The sequence below is a fragment of the Falco punctatus genome (genome assembly GCF_963210335.1).
Source record: "Falco punctatus genome assembly, chromosome: 4".
NCBI classification, from domain to species: domain Eukaryota; kingdom Metazoa; phylum Chordata; class Aves; order Falconiformes; family Falconidae; genus Falco; species Falco punctatus.
This window is the reverse complement of record NC_137583.1, coordinates 71,692,675-71,707,246: the sequence shown is the minus strand read 5'-3', so window position 1 is coordinate 71,707,246 and position 14,572 is coordinate 71,692,675. Positions and strand designations below refer to the sequence as shown.

Below are 14,572 nucleotides of genomic sequence, written 5' to 3'. Positions count from 1 at the left end.
AGCCTAAAGTGATAGTGAGGTGATGAGTGGAGAAGGGAGGCAAAGAAATGATGAGCCCAGAATTGGTAGTTTCAGCTTCAGGATACAGTGTGTCTGTTGCAATTCTGGTTGAGTATTGGTTTCCATACTCACCAGGAGCACAAGCACACTCCACCCTGCCCAGTCCATGCAAACTTTGTCTAGTGCAGTAAGTGTTAGACCAGCAAACTGATCTTGGTCAAAAATGTTTTGTTTGATTTGGGTTGGGTTTTATTTATTTTTGACCCAGGATAGAGATTTCCTTAGTATTACTCCCCAGTAGTTCACAAAGCGGGGAAATAAACTGTCCAGTGAGGTCTGATGAGTGGTGTGTCCAGCTCTGGTCATCAGGGTGAAGTCAGAGTCATCTGCTTTTTCCCTTACAATGGCTGCATTAGAGGGGTCCTCTCAGGGGGGATGCAGAGTTGAACTAGTGACCAGAGTAATATGCTTATGTACGCCCAAACTTTGAGAAACACGTGTGAATAAGAAGCTCTTTCTGAATAGACGCACATGACCTTGCTGCCCTGAAGCCCAAGTTGCACATGAACATCTACCAGCTTCTGTCTTGTTTTGAGCTGTATGTTCACTGCTGACTACTTCTGCTTGTGGCAAACCCATACTGAACTCTGTGTCCAGCACAAATGTGGTGGGCCAACAAGGAACCAGAGACCATATAGCTCTGGCAGGATGTTGGCAGTAGAAGAATACAGCGCTAGATTCCCTTCTGAAAATTCCTTCTAGCATAAAAAAATTCTTATTGCATGGTATTTTAGTGTTAGTTTTTATGTATAGACGTGAATCATGGTTTAAGGGCTGCTCTGAAACTTCTCTAATGATTCATGGTTTTCCCTGACATGCTGTAAGATCTTGTTTTACATGGATAGAAATATGTGACTATTACATACATAGAATTAGCTTCAGTAGTTTAGGAAAGATTAATAGAAGTAATATAATAGCATTATATAATGGGTGTGGAATTAATCTAATACCTAATAATATCAAAGTTATATTTCAAATAACACTGATTTACTACAGTAGAAACCAGACATTCTGCAAAGTTTCTTTCTGTTATGCATAATTTTTAAGCAGACTTTTTAAAATTTAAAAAATAATCCTTTCCTTTTCTGCAACATTTTTTTTTATTGCCAACTTCTATAAAAAGAATGACAACTCAGTGTGATGGTATTCAGCAATTTTCTAAACTCTATTATTCTTTTCCTTATTTTTTTTTTTAAACTTTGGGGAATAATGATTCCATCATAATCTGAAAGTCTTTCATTTTTCATGAAATTCAAGTGATAAGTATGATTCACATTTCATGTGATTTATCCAGTTAAGAATTAGCTTTAAAAGTTAGAAGGATGAGGAGAATAAGCAGGGCAAGCAGAAAAGCTTATGACAGTTATTTTTATTAGACTCTGTGGCAGTATAGGAGAAAAGAGGCATAGCAGCAAAAGAAAATAAAATCTGTATTGCTATTACAACAGTTTGATGCAAAGATGAACCCTTTTTTATTTAATGTTTTCAAAAATTAAAAGACTAATTTGCTTAGTTCCATCCAAACATTTAATTGATGACAAGAGCTGTTCAGACACAATGGTATCTTACCCAGCCAGTAGAAGACACACTTATATCAGAAACAGACTTGCAAAATTAGACTTTCCCCCAGCAGCTCTATTCAAGCCTCATCCCAGGGTTTAGCAGCAACAAGGTTACTGCAGTGACACAGCTGCTAAAATATTCAGCCCAAGGGAGGTAATTCTCCCACCAATCTCTTCTCTCTGGTTCCGGCCAGTCTAGGAACCATGCTGGTCTTTGTTTGGCCAGAGCTGAGAGGCACGTGGGAGCTATCACATGGTGGTATTTCACCAAGTAGATACTGTATTTCATGCCTGTGTCCAAGAATTTTCCCTGGGGAAGTATGCATCTGATCGGACAGGAACTGATACAAGTCATTAGACTCTAAATAACCTTTGGGTTTGTTTCTTCTGAACTTGAGGGCATTCACAATTTAAAGCCATTTAAAGTATGGGAACAGATACTTCAGTTACAATTAAAGTTGCAGGTTGTTTGCAGTCCATCACAGTGTCCTTACTTAAAAGTTCTTGTCTTGCTCGTATACTCTTCCGTGTGATAGCTAACAGCCTCCTGACAAGGCATGTCTTGTGGCAAGTCAGAAGAAAAACCTCTGCTAGAAAAGTTTCATGATACATAATCCCCTAAATCCCTTTGCTGAATTGAATAGGATATTCATCAGAATGGGTTACGTTCCATCGGATCATACACTTTTCACAACAGCCATGAGTAAGTAGGGAAGCTACAGCAAGATGGGAAACTTCCTGGCATTTAGTCACTGACATACGTTGCACATTCTCAGTTTTTCCAGATAATGCTTTCAGTATTAACAAAGAAGCAGGAAAAATAATGGTGAAAAACTAATCTTCTGGCTTTTAGATACCTACATAAGTAACACAGGAGTACAGCCAAGAGTATGAGGATTCTGGTTAGCTTCTCTTTTTTTCTCTCATGCAGACACACAAGAAGTCCTTGTAAGGTTATGCAATTAAGAAACAGTGTTATACTTACGCCTTGTGGGGTTTAGCTTTCAGATAGCCCACTTTTTAGGCCAAAAGAAGAAATGGACTGGTGCATTCAATCTAATCAAGCAAAAGAAAAGCCAAAAAAGATGTATAATCTATCTCTAATTCATATTCCCCAGAAGGCTGAAAAAAAAAGAATTACAGAGTGAGAGATTGGTTCATTTTTATACTGATCTTGAAAGCCCATTAAGGTATTTAACTTTCATGGATTGTCTGAGGGATCTGAAGTTGCTGTTATCCTTTTGTTTAATTATGCTGTAATCTTCATACAATTACAGTAATGATAACATTCTTCCACAGACATAACAATAAATTAGCCATCTGGGGATAAATGACGTTACTTAACACTTACTTCAGTGAAGTATCAAAGAAATATTGATATGGCTATATAGGACAGGATGTGAAAGTAAATGGCATTATCTGTTTCTAGAATTCAGCATTCTGATATATTTTAGAAGCTTAATAACATAACATATTCTTGAATGTGCTTCAGCATGAAATAATTGGTGGAGAAGTATCAGGAAAGCACAGGGAAAACACATTTTAGCATAGTTGAAAAATATAAAGTGCAGAGTTTTGTGGGCTATGCTTTATCCAACTATACAAATATTTGTCAGCTTAACCAAATAAATATGTGAGCAACACTATTCCTAATATGTTTTATTTCCCCCATGACACATCTTGCCATTATTTTGATCTAATGTAAAAGTGTCTTTTGAGTCCTTATGTAGTTTAATTCCAGAAAGGAGAATAGATTAATCAGGTTTTTGCAGTTACTGCTGAAGAGAAAAAAAGAATGTAAGATGAAAATAAGTGGTATGTCAGAAACAGCGAGATGGAGAACAAGAAACATCCTGAAAATAAATGCAACTCAAAATTTTTAAGCTGCTCTCAAGCACTAATTAAAATAATTTAAAAAGAATACCATCCTACTGGGCTTTCAACCAAAGAGAAAACTTGGAGCTCTGAGCTTTGCCAAATGAGGTATCAGATACAATCATAAGTTGATGAAAAATATTTTGAAAATATACTTTGAAATGGAAAAAACATATGGAAACTTTACAGACAGGGAGAGAATTTTACCAGTTGATAAAGCTCAAATACCTTTTTATTGGTTAGGGAGCTGGTCTGCCTATTCTCAATGCATTTCTATGACGTTGGTTGTAATTGTACTAAGGTAAATTAAATAAAGGAGTGGAATTGAACTGATGTAATAACTATTTCAAGAACATGTTTATAGTGTCAGTCCAAACAAAAGTCTTGTAACCTAATGAGAAGTTGCATCTGAAGCAGTAATGTTTTGTTACCCCAGAGAAGAGTAGCTGCAACAAAAAGGCTGAATCTTTCTCTACCACTTAGAACAATTAGATTTATTAAAAAGAGAGAGATGAGCAGGAAGAGTTGTTAATGTGTGTGGAATACACTTCTATAGGAGGCGTCTAGTTTCTGTAGCCTCATTTACATGTGGCACAAAACATAATTTATTCTCTTGTTTGAACAGAGCAAAGTTGTTTTGTGTGCTGCAATTGAAATGAACTTTCTCGAATGGCTAATGAGTAAAATGATGTCAGGATGTTGTTAGCTGCTAATTTTTAATAAAGCTTTCTTTACAAAAATCTTTTAGAAGTGAATGACTGCATGAGAACCAATTGCTTAAAAAGGTGGTGTTTTCCAGTGGTTGAACAATATGGAATTATCTGACACCCTGAAAACACAAATACATGTCTTCTGGAGTTATGCTCGTGTTCTCTATCTTATATTGACTCCAGCTGATGGTTAGATGTGCCTAAGTAACAACCCTCCTAAAATTTTCTGGCCTTCCTGCTGAGGAAATTTTGCTTGCTTGTGCTTAAGGAAGGCAAGGCAATAGTTTTCCCAAGTGATAGCAGTGTTCTCTAGCACCTTACTACGGAAAAAGTGCATTAAAGAATTATTTGTTCACATAGTGAAAGATTTTATTGGTTTGATGTTTGGTTTGGGGGTTTACTTATGTAGGTACATATTAGCATGTGGCTGGCAAATAGAAGAGATCCTAGATGGGATTTCTGTGGGCTGGGCTCACTAATACGTCTGGGCCAATGTATTGCAGTGATCTGAGCAAGGGAGCACATGAGACCGAGCGCACCCAGCCTGCGGCGGCTCTGAGGGCAGAGGCTGCAGCTCTCTTCCTGCCTTTGCTATACTCCAGTAAACTTTACAGAGAGTGCAGATATGTTTCTCTAACTCCTACTTCACTACCTCAGTCTGGGCTTCCTAGCTACAAAAAGCAACAAAAATACACTCTGTGTTCCCTATTTAGTTCAGTTGCAGCTTTCTATTTACAAACAGAAATATCGAGAAATTGCTGAAATGGTCTTTAAGGTTCATCTCATGAAGATGTGCTGAGATTTTGATGGTTAGAATTAAATACAATAGTATTTGGCTCAGAATGTGCTAAGTCTAAGAACCATTTTAAATTTTGAAATTACTGCTAGAACCTCAGTCTACAGGATATTTATATAAACTGTCATGTCCTGCTTCTCAGTCCCTATCTCTGGTCTATTTTTACTACTGTTCTGTTAACTAGTAATTTAACAAGAGGAATGAATGCATCTTTTTGCATCACCAATGTCAGTGAATTGGAGAACTCAGAAGAAGAGTTTTTGATCCACTTTCCAAATCTTTTCTTTGGCAAGACAGTATCTCTGGCAACTGGAGACATCAAGATAGCATATTAATAAATTTTAGGGTTTGAGGTTTCTTTACCCCCCATTAAGTTGCAAGCAGCTTATGTTTTTGTCTTGGTTGATGATGGCCAACTCTGCTTGACAGAACCCAGGTATTAAACACTTCTTTAGCCCCACAGCTGGTTATGGGCCATTTTTTAAACAAGTCCAAGGTAGAGTCTCTTATTGTTTCTCTCCTACTGTGTTCTTCATTAGGGTTAGGGAAGTAGATCCTCAGATGAGATAGATAACATCCCATTTTATGTTAGTCTTTCAACAATATATAATTGCTAGGTTGGGGGTGAAGTTGTGAAAATTGTGGTAAATCTTATGTACAGTACTGTACTTGTGCTGATTCTGGTTTCTAACAAAAATGGGCAGTGCACTGGGTCTGAGATGGTAAGGACAGTAGAAGCACTGCTATGTGTTGGGTTAGCTTTGAGGTCATATGAGATACCACAAAATGCCCCCAGGCAGATCCTCTCAGATGCTTTGATTATGCTGACACCAAAAAAGAAGCAGTCAAAGAGTCAGGAAGCTCCTGCCAGTTCCTCTACTGTTTTCTCTCTCGGCTGCACAAAGTGTTTTCAGTGTTCTGGAGGAAAATGAACAGCAGAAGTCATGTACTCTCACCCTGCTTAAGTGAGAAAATGAACAGGGAGAAATGAAAGGATGATTCTGCTATGCCACAAGACATTTCAGGGTGTGCGTGAGTGTGTTGTTACATCTCTGCAAAGCTTGTTGCATACGTGAATATACAAGCTGAAATCAAGGCTTTCCCTTGGGTGACCTGGGTTGGAGCCTATCCTTTTAGGAAAACCACTTTCTTCTGGTTCCATTTTTCGGAAGCTGCTCTGCTATTTCCCCTCTAGTTTATATGCTGCAAAGGCACTCGAGTAAACCCACACTGAACTGTGCGCTCAAATGGCAGCTCTGCCTTTGCCCAGTGACAATCTCTCTCATGCAAAACCTTTCATTGTTCAGCTGCTCCTGGCAGGCAGTTCCTTTTCAGCTAAATAACTGCAGCTTGTTGTATTACTAAGGGTTTTAACATATGGTTTTACTTAACATTAGCTGCCTGATAAGAAAATGAACAATTTTTTTCCCCCAAGTCTTATTTCTTTCTACATTTAGTATTTTCTATGAGATGGTTAGATTTGTTTGTTGTTTTGAGCTCCAGGTTCTTGTAGCACTCTGTTGGTTTGGAGTTTTTTCAATGCATGCTTTTTCTTTTTGTCTTAAATTCCAAGTATCATCTTTTCACTTCTCTGATCTGGAATTAAGTAAGCTATCTCAAGAAAAATGTATGTCATGCATATTTTGCTTCCCTGAGTCAACACCTTCAGGCACGTTGTATAGCAGAAAAAGCCTTCTCTGGGGACTCCCTGACACGCTTCAGATAATGTTAACCAGTGTGGAAGGGGAGCATTTAAGTTACCTTTAAAACACATGAGGCTTTTAGATCATAAAAATAATATTGATGTCTGTACCTGAAACAGGAATGCTGCTGTACAAAAGGTACGTGAGCCAACTCGTACCATGGTGGCAAAAACACCTGATAACTAGACTTGATTCATGGAGCTTTGACGGAATTTACCCACCATTCAATCAAGCGTTCAAATTCTTCAGAACAAGTGGATATGTGCTTTCATATTTAAGATTTTTTTTATATGTTTACACATATATGTGTGTATATATACATGGTTTATATATGGTTTTCTCCTCTGTGTGAGTGTGCATTTGTACACTATGAGGGCTAAGAGTATACCCTCCTTGATTTATAAGTGGCTTTAATATTAGATCATCCTTAGTTTTAGTTAACTTTATATATACACATAAAACTTACAAAATGCTGAGCACTCTTTCCTGTATGTCTTATTTCCAGTATTTAGGAGCATATTGTGCTTCCAGGTATAGTAAAGAAGAGCTCTACCAACCCCTCCCACAAAGGAGAGATTAAGTGGTTCAGGAAATTGCAGGTCTGAAAAATTCTTCCTTGACTAAAAGAATCAACCATGAGCATTTACCACTGTCAGAAAATTAGGTCACAGATAGTATAAGCCAATTTTCTGCAGAATTCCATTCAGAAATAAGTTAATTTTACATTTGCTGCTTTTTTTAAGTCGTAGTGGAAATGATAAAATGCCCATGCTCAACGGTGGCTTCAGCTTTTGAATCTCTGGGATGATTTGAAATGACTTTGTGTTTCTTTTCAAGTTGTTCCAAAGCATGACTGGAGTTCTCATTAGAATGATCTTCATGCAAGGCCTGCCTGCTTCCCAGCTATCATCCACCTCCTGCTTTCCATTTTTGTCTAAAGTAAAGCTGCATCCGGCAAACACTTGGAAATACGCTCCGTGGATACTAATTACCTGGGCTGGTTTACTCAGTTATGTGTTCCGGCACAATTAAGTCCTTTCTTCTCCTATTGTATCTGCCTCATTATTAGTTATAATGGTGACATTTATACTGTAAATGGGATGAAAGCATGAAAGGGAAACTGTGTAAGGATAGGACCGTTGTGCAAAGGATGAATAAGTACTGAAGTATTAAGGCTAATTGTAATATATGAACATGGATTCAAAGGTTTTGCTTGTATTATCTTAAAGATATTTTTGAGGAATGTTTTCAAGTTTACAGACCTACCCAAGATTGTTTTAAAATATGTGTGCAAGTGACCACAGAGATAATAATCAGCACAAATATTCCATGAAATTATACATATTTAAAATGTGTAAATAAGCAAAAGAGAATACTTTTGAAGACGATATTTTAGAAGCAGACAGCAATAAATAAGAAATAATGAAAATGCATTTCAGGGACAATGCTTTGGCAGAATTGTTTGCTATCCTAAAATGATGACTAACAGAGTAGAATTACAGCCACCGTTGTATATTCTGAAAGTTCAGGTTTATACATGACTTGTAAATTTGTGTGGGCACATTTTTTTTAATTGGTGTTTCTCTCTCCCTATCAATTAGCAAAGGTATTTCGATATTAACTGAAAGAATCTCTCCCCCTCAGAAAAACAAGACAGTTGTAGTTTAGTCCTAGGAATTAATTTAGTAGTTGGAGATGTCCAGATATTAAAATACTGTATCATTTGAATACATAGGTGTGTTTTAAATGAAGCAAAAGCAGCTAGGTTTCTAGCTCACCCTTTTGTCAATGCCAAGTGTTTCCAACTGAATCTTTTGTTTTATTTTCTCCACACCTGGCTGAGGTCTCTTATCACCTCCACTTGAGTTGACTTGATTGTACTTGGTCTTAATTGCTCTTAGCCATGCTAGAAAACATTTCCAAAGAACCGCCTTTTTTGTTTGTTTGTTTATAGCATCTTATGACTTGTAGAACTAGTTCCATGAACAGTTAGCAAGTATTTACCAACATGTTTCAGGAGTGGACAGGAGTAGAAGTATGACTAAAATGCTTCAGAAACTTGTTATTTTTTCTTGCTTTCGGAGATTTCCTATATCATATCAAACAAGCCTTTTAACAAACCTTTCTCAGCTCACAGTGGTTAGGGTGGAGATACTGTTGTTAAGAAAGTGTGGTTGCACACTAATAGTTTTTTAGTATCGTATATTAGCTGGAGTTGGCTGGAAAATGGTGTTTCTACCTTAAGGGTAATTCCAGTTCAACTTTGTCTTCCGTTCTAGAATTTCACAGTTGTGTTTTAGGGATAGATTTATAAGCTTCTTCATCATGTGTTGTATTGTGGTGATGTTAAGTGTGAAAAGAAATGACCTTGTGGGCTTGTCAGTAAAAGTGGTTGTGGAGGAAGAAAGCCTCTCAATATGACTGAAGGAAAAGAAAACACAAACAAGCATCAATACTGTTGCAGTGGATACTATCATTTGCCAGTAAGGAACTGAAACTCTGTGAGACATCTTCCAAATAGTATTTTTCCTGTTAGAAAATTTTCAGCCAGCTCTAATACTCTTGTTATTGGTGTGTTTGCTGTTGGAATATACTTCATTAAATCAACGAAAGGAGAAAAAGCAAACACTTCAGCATAAGACACCATCTGGTAAACACTTTAAGAGGAAAGGTAATATGCATGCCTCAGTTTTGAAGATCTACCTATAGTTCAAATCAACTTTGTCATTTTTGACTAGCAAGGCAAAGGCTAAAATAAAAATTAACAAAAGATTCACTCTGGGGCGATGGGAGTTTTTAAGTTGATCTTCAGGTTGGGGCTTCTAAAGAACTTAGTCCCATTATCAGTTGAAGTGGAGTTGGCAAACCTAAAAAATAAAGGTTTATTTGTCGACCATTTATTCTTTAAAATTATAGGGCTTCCTGCTATTAAAATACACAAAGTATTGCTTCGAAGAAAACTGCAACATTACTGTATTCACTGTAGATGTCTGTTCTTCCTTGAAGGAAGAACTCCAGTTCCAAACCAGTAAGAGGTTTTGGGTGAGCATTTCTGATTGAAGAAGCCCACTATTGATCTGAGGAGTATTGTGGATTTATGCCTGAATACGATAAACTAGTGAGACCTGACACTGCAGAGAATGTAGCAGAAATGCTGCGTGGCTTAGGATTTTTTCATAATTATATCTGCTCCGCTCTGCATCTAACTTTTTTTTTTTTTTTTTGAAAAAGATTGTCACCTCTTCTTGTCTGAAAGTCTCTTACTCTGTGTCTCTAAAAATATGAAAAAGGATTAGTCTAATTTTTGGAGAGGTAACAACTTGCAAAAGCAAAGCATATTGCTGGGTTTTGGAAGGAATAGAAAGCACTATAGAATATGCATGGTGGTAAATGGCTTATTTTGGTAATGCCACATAGCTGCGTTTTGTCCGTAAGTGGAGTTATTCTTCCTTGAGTTTGCTCTGGTTTTATTTCTGTATAAAAACTTGCTGCTTGAACTAATTGTTCCATTGTTTATCTTGGATTTTGTTATTCTGGCAGCCATCATGGACTTTTTCCTGAAATTTTAGCTTTTACTTAATTTATTATAAAATTTGTGGTGGGATTAATTTCTCTCATATGACCCTATAATGCTCTGGCAATGCCTAGTTCAACCTGCCATTCTATTAAATCTTTTCAGAAGTTACTAAAATGGACTCTTTTTTTATTTTTTTTATTTTATTGTAGGTTTCATATATACTGGAGAAGTTGTCCATCGAATGCTAACAGCTACACAATATATTGCACCCTTAATGGCAAATTTTGACCCCAGTGTGTCAAGAAATTCAACAGTCAGATACTTTGATAATGGTATGTAGTAGTCCTTCATAAATTAACGTGTCTGTGTCCCTTCACTCTTCATATTTTCCTATTTTTTAAGGAAGAATGAAGATTTTTAAAAAATCCTTTTTTGTTATCTTTTTTAACTCACAGGCTGTATAAAGCATGTGGCTAGATATCCATAAACGGTTCTTAACTTAGTACACAGTTAAGGAGTCATGAATGCTTTTTCCTAATTGGACAGATATATTCTGGATGTTGAAGTACATAAACTGATCATGTATTTTATCACTTTTAAAAGGAAAAATCTGCCTTGTATAAAAGTGCAAGTTCCTGTTACTTCAAAATACATATAGTAAATACCAACCACCCACTAGCTAAATTGAAAATAGTGTTTGTGGGATGCAATAGCAGGAATACACAGAAGCAGGGCAGGTATAAGGTTAATAGACCTGTCGATGACTAAGTGTGCATGGAGTCCCACGATTGGAATCAAATACATTCATCTACTCCATGAATTCTCAACAGTTCCTTTTATAAAAGACTGAAAGGGTAAAAGGCAAACTGCAGTGTTATACTTGAAGCTCTCAGAGATATTTCAAAGGCCTTGAATGTGTGGATATTTGTCTCATGAAGTCAGCTGTAATCAGTATTTTGAAAATGTAACCTATGTGATTAAAAGGCATCTGGTGCCTTACCTAGGGCCTTTAGTGATCAAATACAATGGCAGTGACTATCTGTTCTGAATTTAGAACTTAGAGTTTAGTATCATGACTTAATATCATAAGATCTATGGTTGTTTTCATTCTTCCTGGATAAGGCTGTGCTGTTCTATGTGTGTTTATTCATAGTGAGTTTAAGCACAAATTATGAACATGTTCAAAAATATGTCACATTTCCAACCAGGTGCATTAATTTTTATTTTTTAGATCAGCAACCAAAATGTATCCTATAACCTTTGCACCTAGTCATAACCTTTCCTTTCAATCTAGTCATTGCTCGCATTTGTTAAAAAGCCAATAAAATAGGCTTGCATGAGAAAATCTTACTCCCTGCATGGAGAATTTTAAAACAGGAAAAAATATTATTTTCATTTTGCAAATTATCTGACATTATGGCATGAGTTTTGCCATCTTTACTGAAACAATCTGAGGATTCAGGGGAAGACATTGCTAATTCTCATTGCATTCCTTACTTTCAGTCTTCATATCAGGTGTATCAGGCCGTAGCATATGGTTTTCATGACAAGGTTGAGTACTATGAAATTTTGGATCCCTCTTCATGTGTAAGGCATGATGATCTTTTGGGCCCCATGTCCTTTAGGACAAAGAATTTGCTATCTTACCCCAAATAAAAAGGAACTGAGCCAATTTTATCTTCAGCTCCTTATTTCTTATTCATCCATGTTTTATCCCTGTGGGTAAGTTTGCCACTTTAGAGCAGGGTGAGCACATTGTGGTGACTCGTGAAGTCTCACTCATGCAGCTAACTACAAGGAACTTAAGTACACATGGATCTACGTAAAGGCCCTGGCAACGAGAAGACTGTTTTGGAGGCACCTGACTTCCACTTAAGCTTGGGATTCTGAGATGCACATAGATCTGAGGTACTCAATGACTGACTAGAATCTCTGGCTATTTTTGCTCCAATAATTTTTAGAAGTCCCTTTAATTCCTTTAAAATGAAATTTAATACAATAAAATATTCAGAAAAGCTAATGAATGTGGTCACAGAAGGAAAAATGCACTGTGTGCACTGTGCGCACAATTAATGAGCATGTACTATAGTTATGAAAGACACGTGGGGCAATAATGTGGTGAACTTAGTGCACCAAAAATTTGCATGCTTATAGTTTCATGACATCCCCTACCAAGTTGTGTTCATGAAAGTTACAGCACAGAAGATCTGTTACAAAAGATGTTTCAAGGATATATGAAAAATAAATTGAGCTGGGTGCATACTGACCTACCTTGAGCATTCTAGGAAGAAATTAAATTAAAGTGGTGTGAATCAAAGCACATAACTCCTATTAGTGCCGAAGAGAAGTATGTTGAGGAAGGCATATAAAGACAAAAAAGTAATTTTCAATAAACATGGTTTCGGTGATAAGTTTCTTTTAGCCAAGCTGCTTGAATATAACCCTCAACATCTGTAAAACATGCTCACAGAGTATGCAAGTTGCTTGGGGTACATTTTCAGTGTGGTAAGTGGATATTCAGCCAGAGAACTCCCATGAATATTAACAAGCCACTTGCAACTAAATCCCTGCACACCTGACTCAGTATTTACCCCATCTGTAAATTCTTAGTGGTTTTAATTTAAACTACATTTATTTATTGCCAACACCTAATATTTTTCAACTTGCAGAACCTCAGCAAGGGCTTGCACCTTGCAGAAAAAAAATGCTTATTTATATTAATGCAAAGTTAATGGAAGAATCTGAATTCTTCAAATAATAACTTTTACTAAACAGGCAATGCTATTAGCACTTCACATTTCAAAGTCATCAGGGCATATATATATAGTGTAAAAAGCCTCTGCAGAGCAGTGGTTGTGGCAGCACACCTGAACTCTGAGTGTTGGATCCTCCCTTTAGTGATTATTTACTCCTTGTGCAATTCCAAACAAGTTACTTGGCCACTCTTACTTTAGCAGACTTTTCTGTGAGTAGTTGAGATAGTTATTTGTGGCACTGTGGTGTCTGCCTTTAAGAGGATTTCAGTTGCAGCTTGTGTTTCTAATACATTTGGCATTTCAAGATGTTGGGCTGAAAGTTGCTGAAAGAGACAAATCACTGTTCTTGTTTCACATAACTGCAGTTAAGTACTTTTCCTACAGTCAGTTAATATTTTTCTCACATTTTTTTCTTCCCTTTGCCTCTCTGCCCCCACTCTGGGGTTCACAGGCACAGCACTAGTTGTCCAGTGGGACCATGTACATCTGCAGGATAATTACAACCTGGGCAGTTTCACTTTTCAGGCTACCCTTCTCAGTGATGGGCGTATCATTTTCGGCTACAAAGAAGTAAGTTGGGTCTGAAAATTGTCATTTAAGTAGAAAAATTACTTTATACCTGCCAGGAATTTCCCTGCATTTTTTTGGGTGGGGAGCGTATTTGGAAGTTCAGATACATAAGATCATTATATTGCTTATAAGATCACCATTTTGCTGAAAATGTGATATATATAAAAGTGATGTTCATGTGATGGTCTTGAAAACCATCAACACATCTCAAATGTGCAACTCCTGGATTTCAGCTGGCCTTTTTTGAGTGATTGTAAGAGTTGATTGTTTAGTAAATTCCTCTTGGGTTTTGAAAGGTAGGGCCCAGTTTGCTCAATTAGTTCACTTAATTTGGGTGTCTTTGAAAGTACTCTGGAATCAATGGTTTGTATTGAGGTCACCTTTCTCCTGCAGCTATCATTTCTTAGCAATTGACATGTTTCAAAGTTCATATATTTCAAATAAGAAATAACTGGTTTGTGTCTCTAGCTCTGTGAGGTTTTCCATCTGTTTGGTGATGACACTGGTTAGATTGAGGCCATTTGGTTTGCCTTCATAGCAACAATACATTGTTGTCTTGGTTGGACTCTTCTGCATTCTCTGAGTGTTTCAGAATTTAAGTTGTTACTTGAGGTGATCTGCTTTTATTCTTGTTAAGGTCCTGGAGGCTATAGCCTGGAGGCTATACCTCCAGTTGAATTTCATGCAAATGAGAATCAGAAGGTAGAAAAGCTCAAATCTTTAGGGACAAAGACCAATTTCTTTCTTTTTTTGGATTATTTTAATCTCAGTTTAGCATGCCAAGTATGACTTTCTCTTCAAGATGTAAGTCTCTCTGTTACCATCCTTATATTAAAAAATGTAATCGGTGATGCAACTGAATGTCCAGACTTTCAAAAATATGGGTTCTCTTCTCTCTCTGCTATAAACCAGTTATGAGCTCCAGGCTTGGTTTCCATGCCTGTGTTAGAGCCATGTTCCTGAATGAAGCAGAAGTAATAGTACTCCACTCTCCTTCATTAGAAAGCTAGTGAGGATCTGGGT

General features: G+C 36.9%; 1 protein-coding gene across 1 annotated transcript in view; it reads left to right on the top strand.

The window, feature by feature from the left end:
• Positions 1-14,572, top strand: part of PLXDC2 (plexin domain containing 2) — a 272,130-nt gene that overhangs the window by 187,191 nt on the left and 70,367 nt on the right. Inside the window, exons 5-6 of the mRNA XM_080382355.1 lie at positions 10,433-10,555; positions 13,431-13,549. Of these exons, the coding sequence (XP_080238481.1) occupies positions 10,433-10,555; positions 13,431-13,549 (242 nt within the window). The remainder of the gene's footprint in view (positions 1-10,432; positions 10,556-13,430; positions 13,550-14,572) is intronic.